The sequence below is a fragment of the Theropithecus gelada genome, chromosome 9 (assembly GCF_003255815.1).
Source record: "Theropithecus gelada isolate Dixy chromosome 9, Tgel_1.0, whole genome shotgun sequence".
In the NCBI taxonomy this organism is placed as follows: domain Eukaryota; kingdom Metazoa; phylum Chordata; class Mammalia; order Primates; family Cercopithecidae; genus Theropithecus; species Theropithecus gelada.
Window position 1 is genome coordinate 84,300,240 of NC_037677.1, and position 23,977 is coordinate 84,324,216.

At 37.1% G+C, this 23,977-nt stretch overlaps 1 protein-coding gene across 3 annotated transcripts in view; it reads right to left on the minus strand.

The window, feature by feature from the left end:
• Nucleotides 1–13,067, minus strand: part of ATAD1 (ATPase family, AAA domain containing 1) — a 66,459-nt gene extending 53,392 nt beyond the window's left edge. For all 3 annotated transcript variants that reach the window (XR_003121185.1, XM_025397211.1, XM_025397210.1), the window contains exons 1-2: nt 12,957–13,067; nt 9,224–9,398 (exon numbers count right to left, since the gene is read on the minus strand). Coding sequence is in view for 2 of the 3 variants with exons in the window: in XM_025397211.1 (XP_025252996.1) it covers nt 9,224–9,385 (162 nt within the window). In the remaining variant the exon portion in view is untranslated. The remainder of the gene's footprint in view (nt 1–9,223; nt 9,399–12,956) is intronic.
• Nucleotides 13,068–23,977: the final 10,910 nt, after the last annotated feature.

The window sequence follows — 23,977 nt, forward strand, 5'->3', positions numbered from 1 at the left end:
TTTCTATTCTCCAACTAAATTATCCCCCATCTGGTAATACCTAACTTTCTAAATGGCCTGAATCACACAGTCATTATTTCAATGATGTGCTCCTTAGAAATCCTTACACTTCTTGTTATACTAGTCAGCTCCATCTCCAATGCGGATTTAACACTACCATTCACTCTATCTGCCACCAAGTTGCTGAGTAACGCTTCAGAATAGTAACAAAACAATTGAGTTCCCAATAAATTCATACTTTCTTCAACCATGCCCTAATGTTTCAAAATCCACAATGATTCAATCTTATTAAATACTGATCACATATTTACCTAAATAGGCCCCCAACCTCCTCCACTCACTCACTTTTAGTCACAATCTCTCGTCTTCATGATACTAAAAATAAAACAACTCTAACCCTAAAAATGTTCCCTTAACTACTTACCCCAACCCCTACTGATTCTTCTGGGACCTTCCTCCATCTATTACATATCCTCTTAGGCAGCCCCTCTCTACCTCCTCCTTCTCCGCTAACCTTTCCCCTTTTTTTTCTTCTTTTCCCCCAACTCTAGAATGACCATATTCTTTTACTTCAAATTATACTTGCTGCCTCGAGCAAATGGAAATTACTCTCTCCAAGCTTAATGATTTCACTAAATTTACGGATCACTTTCTTAGATCATATTCCTCATGACCTCTTCTTCTCCTTGACCATTCTATAACACATTTACAATCAATTCTCTTTTGCAACCTTCTCCTTCTTTGGCTATGGTGACTTTATGCAAGTGATTCCCCAGACAGTGGGAAAGAAGTGAGAAGAGGTATAACCGAACAATCTTTGAGGTTTCAAAAAAATTTTATTTGCCACCCCACCAACTTCCCCAAATTTTGATTATTTCTTTGCAGAACACAGTGTTTCAGTTGACAATCACTGCCACAGTGAACCACTATGACTGTCTGTAGTACTCTGTTATACTTCAAGTGTATTCAGGTAGAAAAGACTATAACCAGTACCCTAAACATTATCTTGGTTTTTATTCTCACTCCTCTGGTCTTTTTTTTTTAAGTTCTTACAGTGCTTTTACTAATAACTAGGTAGATAAAATAATATCTTAGACTATTTAGATGAGATATAAACACAATATAATCAACACCAATCCAGGTTTAAGAATGAGAACATTATCATAATCTTTCAAGCCCTTCTGTGAGGCCGTCTTCAAATACAGATCTCCTCTTGTCTTTCAGAAAAAAAATCACAATCCTAAATTGAAATCATCTCGTGCTTTTCTTTAACTTAACCATATGTTTGATTCTCTACGGTTTAGTTTTACATGTTTCAGAATGTCTACAGGGGATCACACTCTATGTACTCTTCTGTGACGTTTTCATCTCATTATTTCTTAAGAGTTGTTGAGCATCTGTATTTCGTTCACTTTTCTCTGCTTAATATTATACTCTGGCATGTGTAGTCCGAAGTATGTCACTTTGGCATAAGAATTATTTTGAGTTGAGGGAAATTTAGAAAAAAACAGATACAAGAAAAGCTGTCTGTCCTACCCCTTCTTGCCTAAAAGCAGTAAATTCACAAAGGTGTCCCTCTTCTCTTTACCAGGAAGGACAAAAGTTAATCAAAGGAAACAACTTTAGAGAGCCAGAGGTTGTCTGAAGTTTAAAATCTACATAACAAATTTTAATAACTAGTCTTCATCTACCATTAGTTTCCCACAGTTTGCTGCCCCTAGAGACTGAAGGTCCTTTTCTTTTGTCTGATCACTTCTTTAAAAATTTGTTTCTTTGCCAAAATACTATATACACTCAAGTTCTAGCTAAACTTTTGAATTACGCATCTCTGGTACTCCTATAGGTTGCATGTTTGATACATGTTAATAAACTTGTTTTTCTCTTGTTTATCTATCTTTTGTTATAGAGGCCCAAATGATAATTCAGAAGGGTAGAAGGAAAAGTGTTTTTCTTCTCCTATATGTGCATATACCAACATTTATACTAATATTCCGATTGGTTCCTGCTTTTTTCTATTACAAGCAGAGCTGCTATGAGTACTCTTGCATATATCTCCTGGTTCTTGGATATACGCCCACAATAAAACTTTTGAGTCATTGACTATGCACATTTTCAACTTTACTAGATAATGCCAAACTATCTTCCAAAATGGTTATACTAATTCATATTCCCAACAGCAATACTTTTGTTCCTACTGTTCCACATTCTCTGAAGCACATGTTATTGACAGACTTAAAATTTTACAACTTGGCAGGGGTGAAAAGGTATCTCAATTTGACTTTAATTTGCATTTCTTTGATTCCTAATCAGTTTGTGCAACTATTCATATGTTTATTGATCCCTGGCGAGTGTTCTTTTTTAATGTGCCTATTTAAGTTTCTTTGTCCATTTTTCTGTTATTTTTTTCTTACTGATTCATATGCATCCTATGTATATGTCCTCAGTAAAAATCTTTTAAGTTATAAAAACAATAGGAAACATTTATGCAGTACTGTTATATTTTACATTACATATTTAATTCCAATAGCAACCCAACAAGGTAAGTGCTATTACTACTTCTTTTACAGATAAGAAAACTCAAGTCACAAAGTAGTTAAATAAAACTTTGTGTTTTAGGATTACCTTCCCTATTTATAGACTTTTGTTCTTCCACATGAATTTCAGGAAAAAATACAACATAAACGAAAATCTGCCAGTATTTTTTTAACTGATGTTGAATTTAACTAAACTTTCAATAGTTTTATAATGTGTTGTATGTCTTATGTTTGTCCATTGTTTTTTATTTTTGATGCTACTATATAATCTTTTTTTAAATGACATTTTAAAACATGGCGGATATACAGAAACAGCTGATTTTGTATACTGATTTTAAATCCAGCAAACCCATCAAACTCTCATTAATCCTGATAGCTTGTAGACATTCTTTGGCTTTCTATGTAGATCATCATATTATCCATGAATAATGACTGCTTAGTGTTTTCTTTTCCAATCCCTACCTTTTTGACTTAGGCAGTAGCTAGTAACTCAGTAAAATGTTAATGACAGAAGTAATGGCAACAAAGAAAAGCCAAAAAAAAAAAAAAGGAATGAAAAGTAATGAAAGACAACAGGCTTGCTCCTAATCATAAAGAAAATGTTTCCAATTTTTCACTATAAAATACATTTGTTTTAGTAAATTCATTTTACCAAGTTAAAGATCGCCTGAACCCGGGAGGCAGAGGTTGTAGTGAGCTGAGATCATGCCACTGCACTTCAGCCTGGGGGACAGAGCAAGGCTCCATCAGAAAAAACCACAAAAAACAAAAACAAAAGAAAAATAACACTATCTTCTATTCCCATTTTATTAAGAGCTTTTATAAACCCATGAACGAATGCTTAAGGCCTTTTCTGCATTGATTGAGAGAATCATATATGTTTTATTCTTTAATCTGTTAATGTTGCATATTATATTGATTTCCCATCCCATAATGAAGCCAGGCTTAAACTCCTGGGATAAATCCAACTGATTGCATTATATTTTTTCTATATTGCTGAATTTAACTTGCTAACACTTAAGATTCTTACACCAATTTAGAAGGGAGAGAGAGAAATTACAGACTACTATAGGTTTTGGAATTGTAGTTATGCTAGCCTCACAAAAAGGTTATAAGTGTTCCCTTTCTATATTCTTTCTATATTCTAGAAGAATTTGCATAAATTGGTTATTATTAATTTGTTCCTTAAATACTGGCAGAATTTGCTATAAAGTTCTATGGGCTTGAAATTTTCTTTATAAAAAGATATTTTCACTATTATTTCATAGTTATGGAACTAACCATGTATTCTATTTCTTCTTCAGTCAGTTTTAGAAATGCCTATTTTTCTAAGGGTTTGTCCATACCTAAATTCTCAAATTTATCAATATACAGTTCACCCTTACACAACACAGGGACTGGGATGCTGACCCCACCACACTCAAAAATCCCTACAGAACTTTTGACTCCAAAAGTGAAACTACTAAAACTACTGAACTGAACTACTAAAACTGAACTACTAAAATAGCTTTTTGTTGACCTTATCACTAACAGAAACAGTTAATAACATAGTCTGTATCCTGTATTCTTGCAATAAAGTAATCTAGAGAAAGTATGTTATTTAAAAAATCATAAAGGGAAATACATTAACTTCATTCTTGTCGTCTTCATGTTGAGTAGCGTGAGGAAGAGAGGTTGGTCTTTCTGTCTCAGGTTGGCAGAGGTAAAAGAGGTGAAGGTGAAGGGAGTGGCAGGAGAGACGGGCACACTCATTTTAACTTTCATTAAAAAAAAAAATCGGCTTATGAGTGTACCTACACAGTTTAAACACGCTGTTTGTTGTTCAAGGGCCAACTATAGTTATTAACAGTCCTTTATAACTCCAAAAGCGGAGTTTCGCGTTTGTTGCCAGGCTGGAGTACAGCCTGGTGCTGTACTTGCAATCTTGGCTCACTGCAACCTCCGCCTCCTGGGTTCAAGCGATTCTCCTGTCTCAGCCTCCCAAGTAGCTGGGACTACAGGCACGTGCCACCATGTCCCGCTAATTTTTTATTTTTAGTAGAGACAGGGTTTCACAATGTTGGCCAGGCTGGTCTCGAACTCCTGACCTCAGATGATCTACCCACCTCAGCATCTCAAAGTGCTAGGATTACAGGTGTAAGCCACCGTGCCCGGCCCTTATTTTTAACATCTACAGCAATATTAGGCCTTTTTTGTTCCAGGTGGCATTTTATTGGTAACTTTTTTCTTGTCAGTTTGAAAAGTCTTGATTTAACATCTTTTCAAAAAACCAATTTGGGGTTTTATTGATTTTTCTGTACTGTATATTCACTTTCTATTTCATTAACCTATGTTATTATTTCCATTCATTTCATTATTATGTGTTTTACCCAGGAGTCATTTAAAAATATTTCCTACTTTCCAAACTTATTTTTCTAATGATCTCTACTGTACTGTACCATAGCAGTACATAGTATTGGTAGCGATACTATGAAACTTGAGATTTGCTTTATTATCTAGTATTTGGTTTATTTGCACAAATCATATGTGCTTGACATATGTATTTTACATTTATTTCGGCACAATATACTACATGTGTCCATTTTTTATTTAAATCTTCTATATCCTTAATTTTAAAAAAATCTGAACAATTATTAGGTGTTAAAAATCTCTCACCATGTTGATGGAGATGTCTATTTTTCCATGTAGTTCTATCATATTTTTGTTTTATATATTTTGAGGCTACATCAATAGTTACACACAAATAGAAATGTTATATTTATTGGTGAACTGAAATCTTTCATCATTTATTTAGCAAACATTTTCTCCAGTATCTTTGCCTCACAATTTCTTTTTGCCCAGCCAGCTTTCTTCTTATATTTGTGTGGTATATGCATTTTCCATGTTTTTACTTTCAATCTTTCTGTATCTACATTTTAGATGTGTTACCTCGCCCAGCATATGGCTTAAATTTCTCTCTTTAAACTATTCGTCTTTAAAACATTATGTCTTTATCTTTAGTTAAAATACTACAGATAGCCTTTTGGGGTTCTAGATTTATTGGAGTATCATCTGTGAGACTACCTACCTTAGACTGGCTCTGTGTTTTGTATACTGAGCCCCTCTGAAATCATAAAAACAGAATTCAGCAAATTCCCTCAAGGTAAAGGCTGGCAATCAAGCTCACCTTATCTTTCTGAAATTTTTGTCTTAAGTTTTTAACCTGTATTCTTTACTTTGTTGATAGTTCATGAATGCCTTTAAGATTTTTAGGCCAGGTGCAGTGGCCCACACCTGTAATCTCAGCACTTTGGGAGGCCAAGGCAGGCAGATCACTTGAGGTCAGGAGTTCGAGACCAGCCTGGCCAACATGGTGAAATCCCATCTCTACTAAAAATACAAAAATTAGCCAGGTGTGGTGGCATGCATCTGTAATCCCAGCTACTCCGGAGGCTGAGGTGGGAGAATTGCTTGAACCAGGGAGGAGCAGGGCGCAGTGAGCTGAGATTGTGCCACTGCACTCCAGCCTGTGCAACAGAGCAAGACTCTGTCTCAAAAATAAATAAATAAAACAAGATTTTAAAAAAATTATCAAGCTTGTTTAGCTGTTTTCAGCAGGAGTCAGGCCAGGTACCTTGTTACCCATATTGACCTATTCATTTTTCACTGGATGCACATCATCTTTCTACACCCTAAATGAAGGAAATGTATCAAAGTTTACTCTTCAGCTTACCAATTATAGTGCATTATACCATCTCCTTTGGAGACTTCATCACTCTTTGTATAGTAATTACCATTTATTATAGTGACAATTACATTAGAATTTCTCAAAAAATATATGTATAAATCTTGATGATGGTGAGGGGAGATGGGGAATGGTTTAGGAAAAGTCCTACAAATGATATATACACATACAGGAATAACCATATGACCTACTCTATCCTAGGTGAGACTCACTGCTTTAACAACTCCAACTACTTATAACCATCTGACAAGGAAATTTACCTCTAGATTGACCTTTTTTCTGAGATTCAGACCTGCAACTTCAATTGCTGTATGAACTTTTCCTCCTGAATTCCTCCCACCAACACAAACCCAACATGGCTGGATCAAATGTCATCTTCTCATAAATTTGCCCTACCTACCAGTTTCCAAACCTCTATAAAAGATATTATGAGTCTTTGAGGTATCCAGACAAATCTTTGATTCATTTTTAAGATGTCCTTTTTCTTTTCCCACATCATCACAAAGTCCTTCCTGCATTCATTTGTGTTGGTCTATTTCACTCATTTCATTCCTTTTGTCACCCTCTTATTCTAAGAGGGTGTCAGGACTGTTGTAGTCTATCACCAACAGAGCTTGCTTCTAGTCCCTCTTGACTTCTATTCCTTCTACGTACTGCTATAAGGTGAATTATCCTTAAAACATTGTATATCAGCCACCCATTCAAATATATTTAATGAGTTAAGACTGCCTACAGAAGTCTTCAATTGGTCAACAGCATATTTATTATTTATTTATTTTTGAGACGGAGTCTCTCTCTGTTGCCCAGGCTGGAGTGCAGTGGTGTGATCTTGGCTCACTGCAACCTCTGCCTCCTGGGTTCAAGCAATTCTCAACCTCCCGAGCAGCTGGGCATGTGACATCACATTCGGCTAATGTTTTGTATTTTTATTAGGGATGGGGTTTTGCCACGTTGGCCAGGCTGATCTCGAACTCCTGACCTCAAGTGATCTGCCTGTCTCGGCATCCCAAAGTTGTGGGATTACAGGCATGAGCCACCGCATGGCCAGTCAACAGCATGTTTAATAGTTGCCCAGAGATGTAGGGAAGAGAAGAGGAGGGGTAACCAAGAGGCTATAGCCATTGGCCAAGCAAATGCCATTTCATCCTGAGTGTTTCAAACACTGGTAAATTACTGTGGAATGGGATAATGCTAGAAGCAAAAAGTATCCCTCCTCTTCAGTTGATGATGGATTTCTAAAATGCTGTGTATTTTTTATCAGCCTCAGTCCACCCAACAAAACAAAAAGGACCAAAGAAGGAAAAAGTAGAGCATTCTATTTAAAACTGTCCTTGCCTACCCTAGAGACCAAGCTCTTTCATGAAACCACCTTCAACTACCTTAATCACTGGTGACTACTATTTTCCCTAAGAGCCACAGTTTCTGTCTACACTACTCAATAAGAAACTGGCATATGCTTCTTACTATTATAATTTATATTATCATGAACAAATCTTTTCTCCCTACCATGGGTACTACGAAGGACACAGTGTCTAATACTTCATATACCTGATATTTAGAATACTATACACATAATTTTAAATGAAGGCTTAATAATGATGGTTCATTCATGTAGTATTTAGCATCTATATTTAGCTTTCTGTATGTCTTCTACATGTGTATTCCAGGAGTTCTTAGAAGCCAAGGGGAAAAAAAGACAAAATTATCTTTAAAAGTCACACCTCTGCTTTTTAAAATGCTGAAATGATGTAACTTATAGTATTTTGACATCAGACTTAAACTGACTTTCATGATTCAGGTGGGAGAAAGAAAACCCTACACCTAGGTTGACAAATGGATACACTCAAATTAGTTTTTTTTTGTTTTTGTTTTTGTTTTAAATCTACCCTGGTCAGACTTCCCAGAGATTTACAAATAGGCTGATAATATAATCTAGAACTTCAGTCAACTATTTTATAATACAATTCAAGGAAAAAGTTCAGAATTGTCCAAAGTGCCTTTCAGATATACACTTATTGCAGTGTTTATAAAATTGTGGTTTTCACTTTTTGCTGATGTAAGGGCTATGCATAACATTGTAAAACAGTCATTTATTTACATCCCTATTTCCCACACTAGCCTATAGCATTTTGAAAGAACAAGATTTATTAATCTTTTTTCTTCGGTATCAAGCAGTTGCTAGGAACTCAATAAATGTTTATTGAAGAAATCTGTCACAACTCATATGACAGATCTAAAAATTCATGGATATCTTATTCAATTATTTTAAGATAAATTATGTTATTATACCATAAGATATTCAATAAGATATAAATATTTTAGCTATTAATTATTGTTTTAAAAAAAAGGAGCCAGAGGGAAAAGCCACCTAACAGCACAAAAAATGTGTAAGACTCCTTTAAGGTTTTTATGTTTTGATGACAAACAGAAACCAAACATATCACTTTTAAAAGGAAATGACCACAAGAGGCAGCAGGTGAGAAGTTCAAAACTACAGCTTATTATTAACAATCAACAACTTTTAGAGCCATTCATTAATCAGATTTTAGTGTAGCTTATAAGTTTAAGACTGAGAATGTTTCAGTACTATCCACATTTCAGAAGTCATACACAGCAAAAGGAATATCATTACTGAAGATAAATATTTTGGGTTAACCTAAAAAATTTTACCTAGATCCTACCTTGAAAGCTGACAAAAATATTCTAATGAACATGTTCACAACATTATATTTTTATTCTTCATTTCTCTTCTTCTGATAAGTTGTTTATATAGTAAAAATGACTTGAAATAATGTCATAATAAACTAGTACTTTGTAAGAGTAATAAAATTAACTACAAGTACCAATACATTTTCATGTGAGTCTTACAGAATTTCTCATTAATTTGTTAACTATCAAATTTTTAGTTTGAGGGGAAATATTTGTTAGCCACAAGAAAAATGATCTTCAGACATTTCAATCATACCTGTTTCTGAGCTTCTACTTTTTGCTTTCTGGTTGGATCAATTGCATCTACCATCCATTTGATAGTAAAGTATGTCACTGCACCAAATATTGTCAAACGGAAAATTAAACCAACAACTTCATTCCGACTCAAAGGACGAGAAAAGGCTTCAGCATGTACCATCTTGATTGTTAACCTTAAAAAAAACAAACAGAAATGTCACTAGGTAATAACTATACTTATTAAAATTGGAAGACTAACAAAGTAGCTTAAACTAAGCAAGAAAAACTAACTTCTAGTCAAATTAAAATATTACCTACCTTAAACAAAGTGTTTCATTTTAAGGAGAAATGGATTTTTAAATGTTAAGTAAACAAATACATTTAAAGCTCCTCTTGCAAACTAGAAGTAGACTAGAAACTCAGATTTATTTGGTAGAATTAATCATTTTATTTGAAAAATACAGTAAATATCTTAAGGTATTTACTCAAACAGCTTTAAAGAACTATTTCAGAGTCTAGGAAAGTATCGACTACAACACTAATCCCACTGAAGAAAGGCAGCCCGACAATACTAATGTGATGGTAAGAATTTCTTCTATTAACTGTAATGTACACCAGGTAATTTTTGAGTGAAATTCAAATTGTGAACTCACTCACTTTTTCCTCATACCTACTTTTAAAAGTTTTCAAGGCCTGCTTAAATTTAAACATGCCATTTTCTCAATTAATAAGTGGCATTAAATTTTTTGAGTCACGCTATTGCTCCCAACAACCCAGCTAAGTAGGAAGCAATAGAACTTGGAAAAATCTTGAACTGAGACAACTACTACAAGAATACAGCACTCACCCAAGCTAAAGAGAAAAAAATGAGGTAAATGTGCCTACTTTTGCATATATCCCTGAACAGCTACATCAATCAAAGCTAGGCTTACAGAAGACATACACTCCTCTGTCAACGGCAATAACTACTCAGAAGAATAAGCTTGTTAGGGGTGATATGACTATCACATTTTGGGAGATAGGATCTTAGCTTCAAATAATGCCATTATACTTTCAGTACAGGAGTGTGCTGAATGCTATGGAATATATAAGAAAAAGAGAATATGTATTTGCACTCATAAACATGACAAAAACAGAATTGGTATGGCTCAGCACAGATAAAAATTAGGTACTGCATAAATATCCACAGTCCTTCCAGCTCTAAAATTCTCCTCTCACTACTACTAAATTAAAGAGCCTCTTCACCTTCCTCCCTCTAGAATAGCTCCAAAAATTTTTTATTTCCTTTTATATACCTCACCTCCACTCAAGGATATATACTTCTCTCTAATCAAAAGACTCCAAAGTATTCCCTTTACAGGATTCCCAAGCATTTAAAACTATTCTAATCTAGAATCTAGCTCCAGGGTCAATTTTAAGCATTTTATCTTTCACCCCTTTTCAAAGGGACTCTAAATAGCTGTAGTCACTAGTATCTGAAAATCCCACACATATTTTCCCTTCAGCATATCTGTCTAGTACTCTGCATGGGCCATTTACCCTCATTCACCTTCAAACTAGTCAAATTCTATCCTAACTTCAAAAATCAACTTCATCTGCTCCAAAAATCCTTTCAAATCACATGAATTTTCTGTATTATTCATTTTGCCCTATTATACTATCTTAAAAAATGTCTTGCTTTTAATCATTATTGACCTTATGGGATATCTACTCAACTAGAATTTAAATCCTTTTAAACAAGATGTATATCTTATGTACCTTTATAACTGTTATGCACAAAACAGGCCTTTATAATTGCCACACACAGAGGCTATTCAAAAATTATCTGTTCAACCGATAAATTGTAACTGAAGAAAAACTCCCAATCATTCCAATAGAGTCACTGTCAGACTTCTGAAGGATTTCCAAAACGTTCCACATTTCTCCATTATTAGGAGCCATTCGCTTCACAATAATTATATTTAATTTAAACTTAACAACTAAATAATTGAAAGAGTTCATTTTGGAGGAAGAAACTTTGACCTAGGGATGTTAAGTGACTTAATTCATTCAATTAGCACTTACTGAACATCTACATATGACGCCCACTATATACTGAGTATACAATAATTGTTAAGATATCACCACTTTATTCAAAGAACACACTGTCCGGCTATTATATTAATTATAAAGAAAGCAAAAGAAGCCAAACAGGAGAAGGCACCTAACTGAAATCTCTCCTCATGGAACAAATCAAAGTGTGCTATCTTCAATCAGCATGGATTCCAAAAAAAATGGGTTACACAATATTTCACTTCTCATAGGAAGTAAAAAACTGACTTTTCTAGTCTTTATTCCACAAAGTTGAAAATGCAGTTGAAACGTGTTATATCACTACGTGGAGTATACTCACAGATGAAAATAATTTAGACAAGATAAGGGTTTTATTAACTTGATATGTGAAAAGTGGTGGCATTCCAGTAAAACATTTTCATTTGTTTAGAGTGGGTAGAGTGATAAAACTGTCACCTATTGGATATTCATTGAACTACATGAACAAATTAGGGCTGTTATGAACACATCCCAGTCATCAAGATAGTAACAACTTTTAATCCCATAAAAGTTCAAGATACAAAACCCGTTTATATCTTTCCCAATTCTGAAATTTTTAATGTAGTAAAGACCTAGGTCTACTAAGGCCACTTGTAAAATAGTAGTCCATCTTTTTAAATTACTTCAAAATCCTTCAATGAAACTGAAACTTGTTTTGTAGACTGTAACTATATACTTCATTGTACACTCATGTACCATTCATTTGGTATTGATATACCTGCAATGTAAGGCTGTTACAGCAACAATAGCATTAGAGCGAACATACAATAAAAGCTGCATGTGCATACAACAGTAGACAGTGTATTTCAATCCTGTATAAACATTAAGTTCAACAAAATGAATACACAAATATGTACATATACGATGACAATGCTGTAAGCAACTAAGAAACATCCTAAAACACTATAACCTAGAGTTATTTGCTAGGCAAATATGGTATCAGGTCGTTTCATTTTAAGTTCTCCATTTCCGAGTGGAAAACTATGAAATCGTACTACCTCATCTATGAGCAATTTATTTACATGTACAGCATTCATAGCATAGCATTCACTGTAGCATTTCTCTCCTAATTCATTGCAGTATTTCACAAATGGATTCTCAAACTCAAAAGTCCCGGTTTTGCAGACATAAAGGCCCTACGGATACAGCCTATGACAATGAAGGCCTGCCAATATCCACAAAGAGAGCAGGTTATTATTAACATCACCATCTTCTGCGAAAGCGTGCCCGGCCCTGAAGAAGCACCTTCGAGTCTGCACAAGGTGATTGTCGCCCGTGCGACAATCAGAGCTGGTTCATTCTAGCCGCCTTCGTCTAGGTTCGCCTGGTTCTGAAGTCTTCCGGGACGACCCCAAACCCCCACAGTGACCAGGAAGCCGACAAAGATTCCCTCGGGAATGGCACGAGTTTGGGGAGGAGCTAAGCAGACCCTAAGGACTCAGGCCGGGCCGGACGCCAAGGCGAGGCCCGGGACGCCCTTGGAGGTTAATCCTCTCGAGACTAAGGGCTGCGGGGCGCTTGGGGGCGGCACTGAGGTGAGGCGTGGCAGAAGACCGGGGTGACCTTTCCTCCGGGGGTTCCCAGGTTCGAGACGGTCCTTAAAGGACCTCAGCAGGATACGACACCCATCCCATGAGGCCCCACGGGAACCCGCTACTCACCCAGGAGCAGAAACAGCGGGAGCAAATGCCCTCAGCCGGCCTCGCACAGGAAGGAAATGCAGCCTGGGAGAGAACGCTTCCGGCAGGAGCCCCGACCCACTCGCTCTCAAGGAGCATGCGCGACCCGCGGTCGCCGGCGAGAATGCGGCGTGCTCCCAGGGTTAGAAATGGTGAGCGAGAGCAAATTCGCGCACCCGATGCTTGCTTAACCTGCTACCTGCCGGACGGAGACTTTCTGCGAAGCCGGCGTGTCTGCCAGCAGCACTCGCTGAGGCTGAGTGTAACAGACACCACATTTGCGAAGGCGCTTATCACAGAAAGTCCCTGCCGTTCTCGCGGGCTCCGGGCGCAACCCTCACAAATCGGGCAGCCTTCTTGAGAGTGCAGAAATGCTCTGCGTACCCAGCAAAGACATTCTCTCCTTCCCACCACTCTGCAAACCCTCACGCCGCGGCTTTGTGTCTGTACTTTGGCCAAAACGCAGAAGCTCATGGCCACCTCCCACACCTCACCCCTCATCCCTCACCACCTGCCTTTCAATTCTAGGGTGAGCTCGCCCTCCTCCCCCATCTCTGTGCTGACAAACACCTGAGGGTGGCGCCTGACAAATCTTTCCGCGAAAAGATTTAGCAGCCCCAGTAGTTGCGACGGAATAGGGCAACTGGCAACAGATTTTGCATTTTGGTGATTTCCCTTTTTCTTTTACCCGTTTCCCTTTCCAGAACGAGCGACGTGACATAAGAGGTCCCAAGGGAGCAAACCTGAAAGCCAGAACCTCCTGAATACACAGACTGCCAGGGGGCCACATGATGTTAGACACTCCGAAGATATAAGAAGCATCACTTCCTTCAGATAGAGTCGGTGAGACTATGATGTAATGAGAGTTCTCCCTGTGTTCCTCAGGAAGGCAGTTTGTGCCTTTCTACTTGAGGCATCATTGATGGCTAAACAATTCTGCAACTTGGCCAGCGCAGTGGCTCACGCCTGTAATCCCAACAATTTGGGAGGCCGAGGCGAGAGGATCACTTGAGGTCAGAAATTCGAGACCAGCCTGGACAACATAATGAGAATTCGTCACTACAAAAAACAAACAAACAAACAAAAACCTAAAAATTAGCTGGATTTGGTGGCGCATGTCTGTAGTCCCAGCTACTTGGGAGGCTAAGGTAGGAGAATCGCTTGAGCCTGGGAGATCAAGGCTGCAGTGATCAAGCCACTCCACTCCAGCCTAGGGGTGAGAGCAAGCCCCTGTCTCAATAATAATAACAGTTTTGCAGCCTGATTGTTAACGAATGTTACTAGTTACAAACTTGTAATAATGTGGTGAAGATAATACCCAGTGAATGTCTGCTGGGGTGGGGCAATATGCTGCCATGTGCTTTATATGCATAACCTAAATACCCCAAAATCCTCTAAAATAGCTATTATTTTCTCCGTTTTTACTAATGAGCAAATTTTAAAGCTTAGAGAAACTTTTCTAAGTTCATATACTTAGGAAATAAAGGCAACAATTTCATTGAGACACAGATCTGCCTAATTCAAACCTTGTACTTTACATTTTCTCTTTGAGATGGTAATTTAATATGAGCTAAACTTTAAAATCTAGTTGAAAGTAAGACCATGAAATGCCAAAATCACAAGGCTTTAAAGGAAGGGATGAAAGGGATGCATGAATGTTGAAAACTGTGATTAAGTTCATGGACAGGAATCAGAATGGAATTTAATACTGTAAATGGTTCATGTTTTATACCCATGCCTTTTTAGTATTTAAGGCTTTTATGTATGTGCATGCCTACATTCCTAATTTTAAAAAAAATTGATGTGAAGCTAGGTTTGGGATTGCTAGACTAATTATTTAGAGAGATAGACCTTTGAGAATAACAGGAAGATTATGAGACCAGGACAATGTTCATTAAAAACAAACAACAACAATCAAAAAAAAACAAAAACAAAAACAGAGGCTATCAGTGCTCGGCAGACTTTCAAGAGACTCTCCACTGGGTCGTTGGATGATCCCAAGTTGAATCATTGTTTGGGAGGCTCATGGGCACATGGTTTGACAGGACTAAAAGGGAATGGCCACTAAAGGAAAGAAACAGGTTTTGTGCCCCAATAGGGTAATTATACCCACTGGTAAGGAAAATGAGCTGAGAAATTCAAGGTGGTAATGTTTCATTCATTTGCTGAGTGAAATTGGTTCAACTAAGAGCCTCACCCGCCCTCCTCTAAGGACCAGGGTGACCAGCCTACCCAGTTTCAGTTTGCATGAGACTAAAAGGTTTGCTGGGATATAAGACTGGCTGAGAAAGTCTCAGGCAAATCATGAGTCACTCTACTAAAGACATCCTAAATGAATTCTACAATGAAATGGAGTTCCCAATATGGTTACATTTAGTTTCAATTCATCTGCCTAATATCTGAGGGATGATTGCGCAGGAAAGGAAACTCTTGAATAAAGTCATCAAGGCTGACAGTAAAGAGTCCACAAGCTCGAAAAGTGCTACACCTCACTCACTCCCTTTCCAGTGGTTCAGCTGTAAACCAAATGCCTACACCTGTGTGTTTTGGACCTAATATTTTCATTTAGCGAATCCTTAAGAAAGCTTCCATGTCTGGGCCCAGGACATGAAGTACATTCATTTTCAGCAATCATCAAATCAATGAGGTTCTTCCAGAATAGAGCAGAGTGAACATATGCTTTTCATACCGGGATAGCTTTATATAATCCCTGGCAACACAAATACCATATTTGGCCCACAGTAGGGGCTCAATAAATAATTCATTATATATAATATTAATCAGGAAATTAGAGCAGATTGTAGACTTTCTAGGCCTTTGCTCTTTGTTAGAATCAAGATATTAAAAACAATTATTACTTTATTGTAGAAAGTTTTTGGGTTTTGTGTGTGTGTGTGTTTTCTTTATCAATACCTCTTAAAATAGTTATGGCAGTTCTTCCCTGCCATAAAATGGTACTAAATTTTCCATTTTTGTTATTAAATGGAGTGTAGCCAGTTTGCTCTGCAACCAAAGTTAATGCACCAGATACTTGGTGGGAAGAAATAATTCCTTAGATTAGGTATTCTTGGCTGGGCTCAATGGCTCACACCTGTAATCCCAGCACTTTGGGAGGCCGAGGTGGGTGAATCACCTGAGGTCAGGAGTTCAAGACCAGCCTGGCCAACATGGTGAAACCTTGTTTCTACCGAAAAAAAAATACAAAAATTAGCTGGGTGTGTTGGCAGGTGCCTGTAATCCCAATTACTTGGGAGGCTGAGGCAGGAGAATCTCTTGAACCTGGGAGGCAGAGGTTGCAGTGAGCTGAGATCATGCCACTGCACTCCAGCCTGGGCAACAGAGTGAGATTCCATCTCAAAAAGTAAATAAATAAATAAAAATAAATAAAAATTAGGTGTTCTCAAATTTCATTGTATATGGATTAATTTGTACAACTTGACAAAATGCAGATTTCTGGCTCCCAGTCTTCAGAGACTCCCATTCAACTGCTCTAGGTTTTGACCTAGAAATCTGCATTTTAAAATAAGCATCTGGGCTCTCTGCCATGTGAGGATGCAAGAAGGTGTCTGTCTGCAAGCCAGGAAGGGTACCCTCACCAGACACAGCTTATGCCAGTATATTGGATTTCCCAGCCTCCAGAACTGGGAGAAATAAATTTCTATTGTTTAAGACTATCAATAAATCAGTAAACAAACATCTGAGCTGATTGGGATATAGGTAGTTTTAGAACATATTTTGAGAAACTCTGCCCTAGTGAATGAAGACTGTAGATGTATTTTTGCAAAAATCTCCATCACCTCAACCTAAAAGGCCTATCTGGTCATCTGAACCTTTAACCCAACTGGAATACATCAAGAAATCAAGGCAAGGAAGCCTCATGACGAGATTCAGGATAGAACCCCTTTGGAAGGAAAAACAAATCTGAAATCTTTGAATAAGTAAACACAGTAAACCTGACTCTATTCATTGCTCATTAGAAGTAATTCACTTGACAGTGATTTAGAAAGGATAGAACTTCAACAAATACATAAAATTTTGTAGCAGTAATTATGCCAGTATAAGTCACTTGGTTACCTTGGTTCTTTTAAAAATATCATAAAAGGATAATTTCAATTGTTATTTTTTAAGTTTTTAAATCATGTCTTCTGAATCATATGAACCATTATTTTGATAAGGTAAATGAAGTAGAATGGGTGGAGAAAGAAAAGTAAAGCAAGAATATGAAGCTATACCTGAAGCTGTACTTGAAGCTACAATAGACAGAATAATATAGAACACAATGGAGTAACTATTCAGCCATTTTAAAAAATGAGATCCTGTCATTTGCAACAACATGGACAGAACTGTAGGAGATTATATTAAGTGAAATAAGCCAGGCACAGAAAGACAAACTTTGCGTGTTCTCACTCATTTGTGGGAGCTAAAAATTTAAAAAGTTGAACTCATGGAGATAGAGGGTAGAATGATGGTTATCGGGGGCTGGGAAGAATAGTGGTGGGGATAGGAGGGAAGTGAGAATGGTAATGGGTACAAAAATATAGTTAGATGGAACAAATAAGATCTAGTATTTGATGACAGCAGGATGACTATAGTCAACAATAATTTAGTGTGCATTTTTAAATAACTAAAAGGGTATAATTGGAATGTTTGTAACAAAGAAATGATAAATGTTTGAGGTAATGGATACCTCATTTACTCTGATGTGATTACAACGCATTGTATGCCTGTATCAACATATATCATGTACCCCATAGATACACACACCTACTGTGTACCCATAAACTTGTTTTAAAAATTAAAAAAAGCTAAACTAAAAAATAATAATAAGAAATAAGATAGAATCAAGGAAAAAATAATGGAAATTTAAAATTTCAAAAGATTGGAAGTAGTAGAAAGATGAATTGATAACTCCATTCTGTAAAAAGGAGAGAACTAGAAAAAAAAAAAAAAACAACAGCAAAGTTCAAAGAACGTATTGCTATAAATCTACTTTCCATACTTTTATGTTTTTAAACTTTACACATAATTTTAAATGAGTATCTATAAAAAGAAGTTATATATAATTTTCTTATGCTATCAGGGTAGTACTAATCCACAATCTGCATTTCTACATAACCTTTTTCTTAAACAGCATTGCCAAGTGTACTTTTTAAAAACTTCTACCACAAAATGTTTTCTAGAACTTGGAAATTTACAATCCACAATATTTTATTTAACTTCAATAAGTACTGTTCAAATGATACTATCTGTGAAAAATCGGGATTGAGCAAAACCAGAATTGCTTCAGATATCTAACCCTACTATATAGCCTCATTAGCAGAAGTTTTGAGGCATAGATGAAAGAGTGATCTCCCTAGGATTCAACTGGCACCTTCATAATGCCCCTGCCTATGGTTTCTTAAATGGGGAGGAGGTGGGAAGGATTGGGTAAGAATAACAAAGATATAAATGCATTAGTTAAAATAGAAGAAACAATAGTTGAAATGTTAATTCTCAATTCCTGTAACAACAGATTGATAGATGATGCATAAAACAAGACCAGATGCTGTGGTTTTCAGGATGCACTTGGCTTCCCATCCTTTATAACCCAGAGCAATTTTTGCTGTAAGTAGGTCACTTGCCTGCTCTCATTTACCTGATTCTAGGAAAAGGCCCTTGAAAGTATTTAGAAAATAATAGGTACCAGTACTTAATGTTTTAAAAATTAAGATTGCATAAAACCTTCCTTCTCCCACCCGTTTCTCTAATAGCCAGAATAACTGATAACCTTGAAGAATATGTGAAACTAAAATGAACAAAATAATTTGAGATCTTTTATCTTCTAAGCACAAGTACACTGAATTCTGTGTCCATTCTTTTAGTTCCTGTAATTCACTTTGCTTAGCACTGGCATAGTACTCAGCTCACAGAATTATAGCTGAAGTCTTTATTCTCCTATAAGATATTATCATCTTGAAAAAAGAGGATGCCTAGGACATAGGAGAGGCTTAACAAGATTTAACCTGACCAGAGAGAAAAGAGGATGCCTAGGACATAGGAGAGGTATAGATTTAACCTTACTAAAGAGAAAAAAAAAAAAGGGAAGGGGGAGGAAAGACAAGTGGTTCAAAGGTATGACATACGATTCAAACCATTTTACTGACGATAATTTTATGATTGCCCTATCCTGATGTGTCCATCAGAAACTGTCCAATCGGGGGAGTCTTCGTATCTATAGGGTGTAAAAATGTGGACTTTTACAGACCTGGGTTTGAATTTAAGATCTGCTGTTTACCGACTCTGTTACTTTGGACAAATTACTTATGCTCTCAAGCCTCAGTTTCCTTATATTTAATGTGGGAACAGTAACAGTACACATGCCATGGATTTGCACTAAGAAACAAATGAGACAATACGTGCAAAGTGCTGCGCTCAATGCCTGGCACTTAGCAAGTACTCAGTAAACATGCTGGTGTAATACCCCAGATGATATTTTCATTATACGATGAGGTGATATTCTCTCATTCCTAGATTCTGTAAGGACAATGATCTTTTCATATCTCCCCTGTGTTTGCATGAGGACCTTACCTCTCCAGTTTTCAACCATGGCATCTTGTCTGAAATGTTTATCTTCTCTGACTTGTGAAGAGGCTGTGCCTCTCTGTCCCGCTGACCTCTTGGTTCTCACGTTCCTATTCTTAATACACCCCTCTGGCTGAGTCTTACTGATCAGTAGTCTATAAAACATTTATGATAGTTATATAAAACCTGTAAGATTTCATCCTTATGACCCAAATATAATTAAGTTTAACATGTTTATCGATCCATGAAAATAACTGTATGGATATTTCTCAGTTCACTGAAGACCATCATTAATATTAGCTGTTATTCCCATCTGTCAAGTAACAACCATTTATTGAGTGTACATTCTTTGCTTTTATGAATTTCTAAAGATTGAAACATCTTATAAAAATGCAAGTCCTCATATAGCTGTTGATTTTAAGTTAGAGGTTTGCCCTATATTTCATTCCTTCATTTGTTGCTTGCTTTTCCTTACTTAGATTGCTGAGTGGATTTTGCACAAGAAAAAGAAGTTAATTTAGTAGATGAAAGTGAGATGCTGAACAAGCCTTGAGATTTGAGAAGTCAATACTTTGCATGTCTTATCTTTTCTCTGCAAATCACAACCTTCCTATTAACCTCAGGGACAACCACAGCATCAGAGCTATTATTCTACATATAAAATTTAATTTATTTGTGCACAACACTTTTTTTTTTAACTTTTAGAGACGGGGTCTTGCTCTGTTGCCCAGGTTGGAGTGCAGTGACTGGATCATAGCTCACTGCAGCCTCAAACTCCTGGGCTTATTAAGCAATCCTCCCAACTTGGCCTCCCAAAGCATTGGGATTACAGGCAGGAGCCACCATGCCCGGCCAAATACCAACACTTTTTTTTTTTTTTAATTTACTATGGGTAATTCATAGAAACATTCCCAAAGTTGAACGAGCTTTACTGAGCAAAAGAAATTATATATCCTGTTCAGACACTGAATGTATTTTTTCCAAAGGCCAGGGCAAAGCTGGCTGATTTTAAGTGTTTTAGGTTGAAATATTTACTAGGTCTTCTTTCACCTAGAGGGGCCCAGCAGCAGTTCACTGGCAATCTGATGTTAAAAATCTCCCTTCTTCCTCTTTTATTGTCATTGTTTCTGGAACCAGAAAACAGCAGCAGCAACAACAACAACGGGGGAAAAAAATCAAATAACTTGTTTTACAGAAGTACAGGAAACTAAGTATACTAAATTGGCAGGGATGAAAGTCTCATTCAACTTCAAAATAGTATACCTGATAGATTTTCACAAACCTTTCTACTTTCTAGCCTGCTGCTTATTCAGTTGAAATACCAGCAATTCTGAAACCTTTGAATGCCCAAGTAAGGCCTAGTGCTAGAGGCATGCCCCCACCCATTTCTTTATGCCTTCTGAGTTTTCAAGTTAATGAGAGATCAGAAAAGGGGAGAGTAAAGGAGAGCAGACAAACAGGCTGACTCCCTAGTCATGTTTTCTTCTTCTGTGGTGTTTTGTAAAAAGCTGAAGAAATGCTAATAATTCTTAGCTGGCTAAAAGCAGCTTTAGAATTCTGTCCAGATATTGTTGAACCTCTGGCTGGACCGTGTGCCACCTTCCACATTACAGTCCCTCCATCACTTAATCCTACTTATGTTATATAAACTAGCTTTCCATATATAGTGTCCTCACAGGCTAGTGTTTAAGAAACCTCTTCTGTCCTTCTCTCACGCCTTCCTTGGGACCCTTGGAAATAAACAGGTGAAGGAGTTTAAATGAATGATGTCTAAAGCCATGAAATACAGTGATTGTATTTTGTCTTGTTTTTGATAACTAATCATATTTCTTCAGTTTAATCAATCATAAGGATTTGCAGCACCTGAACGCACACTCATAGGCCAAAAAGAGAAGACAACTAAAAGTCTTTCTAGTGGTACCCATTTCCTCCTCATTCTACAGGAAGATGGGGTCCATGACACTTCATTTTAAAGATCATTCTCAAAATCTGTTTCTGAACCCAACACAGGAAATTTATCAAACATAGAGTGCCAGGGAGGTGAAGAACAAATATGGTCTCTGCCAAAGTAGTTTGAAGCATGCAGGATGCAGATTATGGCTGTTTTATTCAGTATTTAATATACTATTATTTACTGTTACTAAATATGATACTTTTATATAATGTCATAATGCTAAATATTTAATAATTTAATAAAATTCTGTTTCAGTATTTATGCAGTATTTGAGAAATTCTAAATTATGACAGTACTCAATGAGAGGTACCAGCTCTTTGGCCTGTCACATGTCAGGTAGCCTTTCTGGGTTTCCTCCTCTGAAATGAAAATACAGGCATACCTCATTTTATTATGCTTCCCCCTTTATTGTGCTTTGCAGATATTATGATTTTTGCAAATGGCAGGTGTGTGGCAACCCTGCATCTAGCCAGTGTGTCAGTGCCATTTTTCCAACAGCATGTACTCGCTTCGTGTCTCTGTGTCTCATTTTGGTAATTCTTGCAATATTTCAAACATTTAAATTATTACATCTGTTATGGTGATCTGTGATCAGTGGAGCTTTGATGTTACTATTGTAACATCTGGGCACCACAGACCACAGCCATGTAAGGCAGTGAAATTAATAAATGTTGTGTTCTGACTGCTCTACCAACCAGTCAGTCTCCTATCCCTATCCTTCTCCTCAGGGCTTGCTTTTCCCTGAGACACAACAATATTGAAATTAGACCAGTTAATAACCCTACAGTGGCCTTTAAATGTTTAAGTAAAAGGAAGAGTCACACATCTCTCACTTTAAATCAAAAGCTAGAAATGATTAAGCTTAGTGAAAAAAGGTTTGTTGAAAGCTGAAATAGACCAAAAGCTAGGTCTCTTGAGTCAGACAATTAGCCAAGTGATGAATGTAAAGGAAAAGTGGTTTTTTGTTTGTTTGTTTGTTTGTTTATTGGTTTTAAGAGACTGGGTCTTACTCTGTTGCCCAGGCTTGAGGGCAGTGGCATGATCATAGCTCACTGCAGCCTCAAACTCCCAGGCTCAAGCAATCCTCCCACCTCAGCCTCCAAAGTAGCTGGGACTACAGGTTCACACCACTGAGCCTGGCTAATTTTTTTTTTTTGTTTTTTGCAGAGATGGGATCTCATTTTATTGCCCAGGCTGGTTTCAAACTCCTGGTCTCAAGCATCCTCCCATATTGGCCTCCCAAAATGTTGGAATTACAGGCATCAGCAACTGTTCCTGACCTAGAAAAGTTCTTAAAGGAAATTCAAAGTGCTGCTCCAGTGAATACATGCATGATAAGAAAGCAAAAACAGCCTAATGGCTGACATGGAGAAAGTTTTGAATGGTCTGGGTAGAAGATCTAACCAACCACATTCCTACAACTTAATTCAGAGCAAGTCCCTCTCTTCAGTTCTGTGAAGGTTAAGAGAGGCAAGGAAGCTGCAGAAGGATTTGAAGCCAGCAGAAGTTAGTTAGTTCATGAGGTTTAAGGAAGGAAGCTATCTTCATAACATGTAAGTACAAGGTGAAGCAGCAAGTGCTAATGGAGAAGCTGCAGTAATTTACTCAGATCTAGCTAAGATCATTGATGAAGGTGGCTACACTAAACACAGACTTTCAGTGTAGACAGAACAGCCTTATTGGAAGAAAATGCCATCTGGAACTTTTATAGCTAGCAAAGAAAAGTTGATGCCTGGCTTTAAAGCTTCAAAAACAGGCTGACTCTCTTGTTAGGAGCTAATACAACTGATGACTTTAAGTTGAAACCAATGCTCATTGGTCATTCTGAAAATCCTAGGGCCCTAAGAGTTACTCTGTATCTACTCTGCCTGTGCTTTATAAATGGAACAACAAAACTGGGATGACAGTACATCTTTTTACAGCATGGTTTTCTGAATATTTTAAGTTCACTATTGAGAACTACTGTTCAGAAATGAATGATTCATTTCAAAATGTTAACTGCTCATTGACAATGCACTTGGTCACTCAAGAGCTCTGATGGAGATGTATAACAGAATGTTGTTTACATGGCTGCTAACACACCATCCGTTCTGCAGTCCATGGATCAAAGAGTAATTTCAATTTTCAAGTCTTACTATTTAAGAAATACATTTTATAAGGCTATAGCTACCATAGATAGTGATTCTGCTGATGGGGAATCTGGGGAAAGTAAATTGAGAACCTTCTGGAAGGGATTCATTATTTTATTTATTTATTATTTATTTATTTATTTGAGATGGAGTCTTACTCTGTCACCCAGGCTGAAGTGTAGTGGCATGATCTCGGCTCATTATAACCTCTGCATCCCGGATTCAAGCAAGTCTCCTGCCTCAGCCTCCCGAGTAGCTGGGACTACAGGCATCTGCCACCATGCCCAGCTAATTTTTGTATTTTAGTAGAGATGGGGTTTCACCATGTTGGGCAAGATGGTCTCGATCTCCTGACCTCG